The sequence below is a fragment of the Fibroporia radiculosa genome (genome assembly GCF_000313525.1).
Source record: "Fibroporia radiculosa TFFH 294 genomic supercontigs, scaffold22616, whole genome shotgun sequence".
NCBI classification, from domain to species: Eukaryota; Fungi; Basidiomycota; class Agaricomycetes; order Polyporales; family Fibroporiaceae; genus Fibroporia; species Fibroporia radiculosa.
The window spans coordinates 1-9,335 of NW_012133023.1; the positions used below are offsets into that span (position 1 = coordinate 1).

Sequence of the window (9,335 nt, forward strand, 5' to 3'; positions counted from 1 at the left end):
CCATCAAGGTAAGTATGAGGTTTTCTTTTGTCCTCGTCCGACTCTTATACATCCTCCCCCATCGCGCACGGACCATCAGTTTAGGGCAAGCTGATCCAGCTCGCGACGGCCGTACAGGCGTACTGTAGTCTGTCAGACTTATTGAAGCTAAATCCAAGCTTCAAATCAAGACGAAGAACAATTAACGTTAATGAACGTCGATGCCGCTAAGCAGATTGACCCAAGAACTGCATGCATCCTAATGAATCAATAGGCTCTACCTCTACTTTAGGTTTAGGCATGTGTACATATATAATTCACCAGTAATCTTCTGCTCGCTGCTCCACCACCTCGCCCTTTGTCCGCTTCTTCCGCTCCGCCTCCCACCGCTCTATCCACTTCTCCATCTTCTTCCGCGAGTTCTCGCTGCCCACGTTAACCGTAGCGATCATCTTCCCCCAGTTCACCGAGAGCGCGAAGCACGTCAGCTCGAAGAACGAGCTGTGTTCCGAGTACGGTACGCCGTATATCTGCAGCGCTGCGGTTGAGTTTTTCATTGGATTCAGGTGCGTATGGGTGAAGTTGCGGCTCTGCGAGCGCGAGATGACAGTCGCGACGGCAGGCGACACATCCGTTCCGGCAGGGGCAGAAAAACTACAAGGCCCTTGTCAATCCGAGTTGGTTTTGAACGGATGGGCGAGACTTACGTCCATCCTGTGGGTCGAAAACCTACGGCCTTATGGTAATGGCCCTTGTATCGTTCAACGTAGTCTTTCAGTCTGTCCGAGGCAATCACACTAAGAGGTACAAGGTGCACTCCACCCTCCATGGGGTCCTTCGTCAACAGTGCGTCCAGTTCAGGATCAGCCTGACAGCGAAGAAGAGCAGCCTTGCGCGAATCGCAATAGATCTTCGTCTGTAGTGCGTGTGCGATGGCTATTTTGGCAATGATAAATTCCAATGTGCAGTGATCACGATCAAAACAGAAGCTTACCTTTGACTATTCGTTCTTTTCCAATGGAGTACGTCCTGAGTAGCGTTCAATAAATAAAAAGGCTGATCCGCCGATCATGAACTCGACATACCCAACGACGACTAGCACCCGGCCGGGTTTCGAGTAATTCGCGCCCTCTTTCTCTGGAGATGTGAGCCAGCTATCCATTGTCCTCTTACCCTTACTATTATCTCCTACATCATGTAATGACTGACCGACGACGAGCCGCCTTGCCAACTCAGCACATGCAGTGATGACTTGGGGCTGTGGCGGAAAACAGTACTGCACTTCAGATTAGCATCCTTCCAGATTAAAATAAGTGATGGCCGACAGCAACTTGCTTTGGGGTCCAGATATGTCGTATCAAGGTAGACATGATCAAGCAGCTTGCCCTTCACCGACGGATGATTGACGTGCCGCGGAGATGCGCGAAAGTCTCCACAGTGCAGGTAGCGGAACGTCTTGCTTGAGCCGACGAAAGATGATTTAAATGCGCTGTCTCCAGCGTTTACAGTCTGCGGACCTTCAAAAAGAAAAAGACACGAGCCTGGACCTGCGAAGAGAGGATATTGATACTCAACGACGCACTTGAATCAAACAGAAAAGTGACGCACAGTGGTTTGCTTCAATGAGTGTCACCTGCACACCACCTGTCTGCGGTATTATTGTTGCGACATCCATCGGGAGTGCGTGAACCCACTGTGGATCAACACCAAGCATATGGATAATAAGGTTAGCAGTGCCTTCAGAGCAATAGATAGGCCCGCTCCTCCAGTTGGCCGAGAGATTAGTGTAATGATCAGAGTGGGCATGTCTATAGATCCAAGTGAGCGTCACGTCGCATGAGACGGTGTATTATTTCGGTTGCAACTCACGTCAGGAAATACGCAGAGATACCAGGAATGGTGCCGTATCGAAAAGCATCCACTGCGATAGGCATGCCCTGCATGATCTTGTAGAATGGCGCTTTGCGCCGCCCGCCATTACCTTTGGTGGGACGAAAGCTGCGATCCTCGGCAGCTGACGCTTCTTTCCATGCCTCATTTTCTTTGTGCGATGACATCAACACTGAGAATACCTGGGTCTTTTTGGCGGTGTAAGGCGGAGAGATAACTGGATCCTGTTCGATTATAGGTGTCTGTGGCGGTTGAGAAGGAGATACTGGATGTAAGGGCTTCGTCGGGGAAGATTCAGGTGGCACAAATGTCGGAATTGGCTTGGGACTTGAAGAGGCTAGTGACGTGCTTCCTATTGTTGAATCAAGACAGAGGTTCACATGTCTTTCCATGTCCTAAACATAAAATATGAGAGCTTTAAAGACTCGTCGATGAAGTACGATATTCACTGCTGCAGTAAGATTCATGAGCTCTGCGTCGCAAAGTGGGCATCTAGTAACAGTATCCCCTTCGATAAAAGGGATTTCGTCTTCAAGAGCCACATTGAGATTGACGACCTCTTCTTCAGCCATTTCGGCCAGAAGTTCGGGATCATCGAGGTCCATTTCATCGTCGCCTGTTGCCCATTCTTGAGCTATAAGCTCTCCGGTAGAAATATCCCGGAATGACGTTGACGGTTCAAGAACAGGAGGTACGGAGGAGCCAGTTGGCAAATTTAAAACAAGAATGCGTGCGTCGTCAATCCCCGCAGGATCGGATATCGAAGGTGAGAGCAGCGCAGAAGGGGTACCGAATGTGCAAGGTTCTGCTGATTCAGGACATTCCGCAGATGTATCTGGCAAGAGAAGAGCAGAGGGACGCCCAAACCAATCGTTCTCCTGGTTGTCTTCTCCACGGCTCGGGGAACTTGCATGCTTGTCCGGGATGACGCGGACAGCTCGAGGTGGTGTACGAGTCAATGACGTGTCTACCCAGTCTTCACAAACAATTGGCGTGCTCTGTGATCCCCCCGCGGTTTGCGATATCTGAGGGCGGCGCACTTGGGAGCCACTTGCGCGTGAAAAGGTGCTTACGACCTCAACGCATTCCTCATCCGACTCTACTACAATAATCTCCGGAGATAACGTGGTAGAAGAAGAGGCCTTGGCTTGCCGCTGCTTAGTTCGGGGCAGATCTTCCTGTAGCCTGGGCTTCTTGTGTCCCTGCCATGGAGAGAACTTTATGAAGAAACTGTCAAGCGTCGATGACTGAGTCGACGACTTTCGCTTCTTCGCCATTATTGACGGCTTTCAAGCAAAATGCTTGCAAATTAGATCAAGGAACGTTGCAGCACTTCATTTGGATTCAAGCAAGTAGTGGGCGGGTGAAGCCAGGAGTCGGCCAACGTTTATTTGCCAAAGGGGCAAAACGTGACTTGATGTGACATCAAAGGTGTGAGTGTGACGAGTCGCGCTGAAACCCTGCGGTCGACCAACTGCGATTCTCCTCCGAACGTTGTCCGAACGGCAGTGGTTTGGACTCCAAACACTTCTCGTGTCCAAAAGACCCTTATGATATACACCATTGTCTCTCTCGATGCCATATCACAAACAGCTCTTTGCCTCACTACTTGTCCACCCGTTTACAATCCCGAACGCGTGCCAGGTCCGAGAATATTGGGCAAATTCTCTGTGATAAACTCTACGATCGCATCTGGTCCTCTCTCATTATGCAACCCATAAGGAATACTGAACGTCTTGATTCCTGGCACAGTTTGCTTCGCAATTGTCACAATCTCCTGCAGATTGCATGAGAATGTACCCCAGCTCTTTACTCGAGAAGCCTCACTTGTGCTTGTTCTGGTGTCCACATCGATGCTGTGAACTATATGATGCCGTCCAATCAGAAAGTGTCTGAACAGGAGCAAGAGAACTTGACTGCTTACGAGCACATCTGGCTGCTCTCGCTCCAAGGTAGGCTTCACATCGTCGATGTCTGTCGCATGTATGCGCAATGATACGGCACAGTACACGGATTAGGCACTTACTATCAGCGTTAGCCGCGTGCACTATGGTGTAGCGATCCTTGACACCCTCCGCCACACGCCCGATCAGGCGCTTTGCTCGCTCCGGCGTGGTGTTCACCGTAACCAACCTGAAGATCGACATCGAGGTATATGCGTAGAACCTTGGTGTGCTGATCTTTACGATACAAGTTTTGGAAGCTTAAGTATGTACGAAGACGCGATGCGGATCGCCGTGTTCTCAGATGCCAAATCTCGTGACACGATAGCTGACTTGTCTCAGACTTAGTGGTCACTGTGAGATCCCAGCTCTTCACATTCTAGGGAAAACATAAGCATAAATTATATTCTGCCCGGATCCTTTATGACAAACTGCGCCTCGGTGAGCGGGACTAAAGTATAGCTAATGCATCATAACTAACGAGAACACGACAGCTCGAAAACAATGCGAATGGTCGCAGAAACTGGAATGGAAGGCTACAGGGTAGAGGTATGCAAAGTTCACCAGTGAACCTATACTTTCATGAATATACAGATACAACGATACACCCAAATTGCTCGACACATGTCCCAAATGTTGAAGTTGAATTGATTTTACCAAGGGTATGGCCAACCTGTTGGCCACGGCCACGACCCAACTGGGTCCCGTGCCGAAGGTGCAGCATGTGTGGGGCTCGGGGCAGCTGTCGCGGTCGCAGTAACAATATAGCTCTCCCATGCCGCGATCGTTGCGGATGGGAAAGTATATGTAGATTGCGTTGCACCGGATCCAATGTAGATGCCTGATTGCCCTGGCAAGACCGCTGCAGCGAACGATGACACTTCCCCACCAATGACGGCTGTTTGATCGCCTACATTGACTACCATGCCAGTCGGGTCGTTACCCAAGATGAAGTCCCGGAGGAATTGGTACGCCTGCCCATACTCGGTAAATTGATTAACTTCACTAAGAGAGACGGTCACGAACATTCGCAGGCTGCTGCTGTGCAACTAGATGTCCCGCCCCTTTAAACAGGAGATAGGTCCAATTCCGCTCTTGATGCACGATGCCGGCAAAGCTACCGTCGTCTGCGTACCACGGAGTAGAAGGTGGCTGAGAGAAGCCCTGGATACCCCCAAAGGTTGTATTCTGCGCTCCATCGTCAGCGACCGATGATTGCATATACCCGCGTTTCTTTAAACATACCTGAATGACCACTGCAGCACGACACACGCGATCAGTCATGATCAGTGTAGAGGAAGTTGGATATACATGCCTTGCGTCCCTCGGTGCGTGATGTACGAGTCGTCATTGCCGGAGTACAGAATTACTGAAAGCCCGCGTTGTGATGCGTTAGTTGCTAGCTCTGTAAGGAAGGCCATCGGCCTGTGCATCGTGTTGGCACGCTTCCAAGATCAGGAATATAGAGATGAAGACGCACTCGACACCTACGAAGGTCATCAGCGACGAATCGGATTATGAAATGTAAGAAACTCACTAGGATCGTTGTAATCATTGTCTGCACCGCCTGATCAATCGCCAGTCCTACGTCATCAATTCGCTCAACCTGCGACAATGTAATGACATACCAAGGAAGGGGTAGTATTCCATCTCTCCGACCCACGGCTGGCTCGTGGGAGCGTGCAGTGCTGCTACAGTTTGGGGATCTGGGAGAAAATTAGCGAGGGAACTATTTGACAACTCTTCCACGAACCATTGAAGAAGTAGCTACCGTCCATGGGGATCTCTGGGTTAAGTGCATCGGGGATATCATACACCTATGTACATATGAGTTTCTCACTTCACAGCTCGACGCTAGGAATATTTCGCACATCGATTCCACTGAAGCTGCTGGTGACATCTAGATATGCATGGTGATTACGTGGTGCTGAGTCTCGCTGCTATGCTCACGTACCCCACGGATAGGTGAAGTTGAGGGCATAGTCGACCATCCCGTCGTACAAGAAGCATCCGTACCATGGGTCGATCGTCCCGTTAGCTCGCCCCGCCAGGTCGCGCTTCATATGCTGCCTTTGAATCCCATTCGCACGGTCCTTCGCACGCACGCTAGATGAGCCGTAGCGCCTGCGGCCCTCTTGCATCATGCCCCGCCAGGATTTGGGCAGGCTGCGCTTCTTCATATAGAGGTCGGGTATGCGCGCAGGGTCGGTAGGGTAAACGAGTTGCAAATCAGGGAAGTAACCGTCCTGCGGGTATGTCAAGTTCAGGTCGTAGCCGCAGAGGTGTTCCCTGGACAGAACAAGTGAGCATCTACGTTTTTGGATATGAGATGCCACTGACTGCTCTCTGAACCACTCGAAAACCTCAGTATCGTAGCCAATGAGTTGCGGATACGTTTGCATGACGGTCAACTGGAATGAACATCAAGATCACAGCACATCTTTGTGCTGAACTGGAACTGATACGCACAGTTGGAAGATACTCATAGACGGCCTCAGAACCAATCGTTCCATCTCCAATAGCAATTTTGGCAAGGTTCACAGGGGGATCTGACATGCCGAAATACGCTTTGGTGATGTAGGGCTTGCCATCCGATAGTCAAGACTCGTTCCTGACGAATCGAGATTGAAAACTCACGATGAACATCCCAGCGTAACTCTCTCCGGTCAAGTGGAGAGGTCGTGTTTTCAAGCTTGGAAATACTTTCACAAGATTGTCGAGAAATCCCATCTGCCGTGCACCGATTCATCAACATGTTCTAGCTTTTGGAACCGGAGAAAATAGCTCACAAAGTCTGTTCCGACTTGATCTTCGTCGTACACTGAAGCACTGAGGGTAAGTATCCACCCAACACTTGAAGACACGGAGATCCTCACCAAATCCCGTAGCATCCGCGGTGGACCAGCCCGTCCCTCTAGAGAGTGGGTTAGTCAACATCCGTAAGGAGAACATGTTCGGTTTACACTGGTTGATCTATCCAGAAGTAATCGGCGAGGTTATTCCATCCATACGGATTTTCATATGCGCCGAGATCGGGATTCAAGTGAATAGGACCATTCTGCATGATCACACGATGTCACAAGCGTTCTCAAATCCTATCGCGGCCCGTACCTCGTATAACAATCCAAGTAGACTCGAAGCACCAGGACTAGTGGGGAACGTCAGCGACCAGCCTTATCGCTCGCATGGCATCAAACAGGATCAAATTTACCCTCCATTCAACCAGATGCCCCATGGTGCGTCGCTGTTTTCACCTGCTGCGGCAGTCAAGGAACCAGATGATGATTCAAAACCCCAGAAGTAAAGCGTGTCGTTGGGATGTCCCTCCCGCTGGACAGGGAGGTTACCGGCAAAGCTGCGCCCAAGGTCCCAAGTGATATTGGGCAATGGCTCTGTGACCTCAAAGTCTGACAAACATCCATTACTTGACATGGTGCATGCGAACACGAAACTATTCGTACTGACAACTTTGCCACGCCGGCCCATATCCCACGTCTGGCATGTTAGGATAAGCCTGAGGCCAGCTACTAGTAATTTGGGCCGTCGCCGAGGGAAGGGAAGCAGACGCCACTAGGGCGAGCAACGTCAGTGGCAGCATAGTGGGCGACCTGTCCTCAAAGCTGGTGAGATGGAACGACGTGCGATTGTCAGACTATATACCACACCTGGTGGGACGCGGGTCGTGAAGATTGGTAACCCTCACCGGCACGACGCGGTCCAGGCGCCCCGGCAGAAGATGTTAATAAACAGGATAGGCAGATGGGTCGTCAATGTTGCAAAAATATGTGCACAGTGGACAATAGTCAAGCGTATGCGGGGAACAATAGAGCAAAAATGTGCCTGACGACGCTAAACTCCCGGCCTCAGGGTCAATGGCCGAGATCCGAAACCTCCGAGTGCTCAATTATGCTGATCGAGTGCGCCACAGGTCGGCTTATTTCCCCGAGAGCTTCAGCGAAGGCCTTGAAGCGATGTGCGACTTGGAAATTGGACGAATGTGTGGCCCGGGGTTTGATCAAGGATGGATGGCATGGGACGACGCGACGCCATCCGTAAGCAAATCGGGAACGTGGACTGAAACGAACATCTCAGCGGAAGAAGACGACTAGATCTATGAGGAACGTTCAGATCGAGTACGATGTACGTAATGTGCGAGTATGCGTGCATCCTGCCGGCGGCAACACGTCAATTCCAGACAATAAGTCCTGTGACGGTGGATGTTGGGACAAAAGAATCGATTCAGTCTCGATATATATGACAAGTTTCCACGAGCGTGTACTCGTATCAATACGAGAACTTGATACATAAGTGACTATGCACGAGCGCCAGCTTGTACCTCTGCCTTGCCTACTTGCGAGTGTCGCGGACTTTTTTGCCTGTCGGCTTCATTTTTAATATGAGTGCTCCTGTAATAAAGTAGCAGATGCATTGAGGATCACGGGGATTGTACGATGATTTAAGGCCGACGGAGATTTGAATCGCGGTTATAGGGTCGATGCTGCTGGAAATACTACACCTCATCCGATTACATATAATGCGTTACCATTGAACACACGTAAGTGAACAACAACGAATACGTTCCAGGCTTGGACGGCGATTGCCAGATTGTCTTAGAACATACTCAGACGATTATATATAACAGTGTGTCTTTAGTTCATAAGGCCTGGTGGTCTAGTAGTATGATTCCTTCTTAGGGTTCTTTGCTTACGTAAGCGAGGGTTCAACTTTAATGGAGGAGGCCCCGGGTTCAATTCCCGGCCAGGCCCTTTCTTTTATTCTATTTACTATATATTCTATGGGTTTGATGTCTTTTGCTTGCGGCACTGGCACCACAGTCACTGCTCATTAGCATTTTCAAGCACTTTGATAAAGCACTAGTGGAGCACTTTTCCAAGGTCTGTAGAGCAAGAGCACCAAAGTTTGTCTAGACTTGCAACGCTATGTATATACCAGGCTTTGGGACACCATCCCCGTGCTCATACACTGTTTCAGGTCTTGGGGTCTTTGAATAAAGTCTCTTTGGACACTTCTGCAAAGCTGTGAGAAGATACGATCACTCACAGACTAGTATTCGATTTGGTTCACAGTCAGAATAATGTAGAGAAGCTCAACCTTGCGCAATATAGATACTTGTAAACAGTGGACAGTGATCGTGTTGGTCATGGATGTATTTTAAACAGACTGTTAAGGGACCTGACAACTGAGGATCAGAGGTTCCACTTAAGACTACTACTGACAAAAAGTACTGTTATGCGTAAGACTGACGCACTATACTAGAACTAGACTTAGAGACTGAGCCACTGCAACTAGCAGTGGTTTGAGAATGTATACTGGGTGAAGCAACACTTCAGACTGAGACTAGAATAGACAATTGAGTCTATTACTGAAGATGTCCCTATGAAGGTATGTAGGGAACAAGAGAACAAAACTAAAGTACAGTAGTGAAAGTAGTGCTACTTAAATAGGACAAAGCGAATAGAGTTTAATAAGTATGAAATACTGAGTTGGATCAGTGATGTACAT

The 9,335-nt window shown here is 49.5% G+C and overlaps 4 protein-coding genes across 4 annotated transcripts; all 4 read right to left on the reverse strand.

Annotated features, from left to right (window-relative positions):
* Positions 1–296: 296 nt before the first annotated feature.
* On the reverse strand, positions 297–3,146 carry FIBRA_09280 (uncharacterized protein; the record flags this gene model as incomplete). Its single annotated transcript, XM_012321597.1, has 8 exons — positions 297–633; positions 687–915; positions 974–1,008; positions 1,065–1,230; positions 1,305–1,526; positions 1,588–1,787; positions 1,849–2,264; positions 2,319–3,146. 8 exons carry the CDS (start codon positions 3,144–3,146, stop codon positions 297–299), a joined length of 2,433 nt encoding a protein of 810 aa, XP_012176987.1.
* A 344-nt stretch (positions 3,147–3,490) lies between these two features.
* On the reverse strand, positions 3,491–4,016 carry FIBRA_09281 (uncharacterized protein; the record flags this gene model as incomplete). The annotated part of the gene is made up of 4 exons (XM_012321598.1): positions 3,491–3,646; positions 3,697–3,732; positions 3,794–3,843; positions 3,896–4,016. 4 exons carry the CDS (start codon positions 4,014–4,016, stop codon positions 3,491–3,493), a joined length of 363 nt encoding a protein of 120 aa, XP_012176988.1.
* A 449-nt stretch (positions 4,017–4,465) lies between these two features.
* Positions 4,466–5,096, reverse strand: FIBRA_09282 (uncharacterized protein; the record flags this gene model as incomplete). Its single annotated transcript, XM_012321599.1, has 3 exons — positions 4,466–4,786; positions 4,839–5,000; positions 5,058–5,096. 3 exons carry the CDS (start codon positions 5,094–5,096, stop codon positions 4,466–4,468), a joined length of 522 nt encoding a protein of 173 aa, XP_012176989.1.
* Positions 5,097–5,204: 108 nt separating this feature from the next.
* FIBRA_09283 (uncharacterized protein) lies at positions 5,205–7,244 on the reverse strand (the record flags this gene model as incomplete). The annotated part of the gene is made up of 14 exons (XM_012321600.1): positions 5,205–5,299; positions 5,350–5,379; positions 5,441–5,518; positions 5,566–5,629; positions 5,684–5,712; positions 5,767–6,101; positions 6,153–6,223; positions 6,282–6,395; positions 6,450–6,542; positions 6,602–6,633; positions 6,689–6,726; positions 6,776–6,870; positions 6,924–6,960; positions 7,024–7,244. 14 exons carry the CDS (start codon positions 7,242–7,244, stop codon positions 5,205–5,207), a joined length of 1,332 nt encoding a protein of 443 aa, XP_012176990.1.
* Between the last annotated feature and the right edge of the window lie 2,091 nt (positions 7,245–9,335).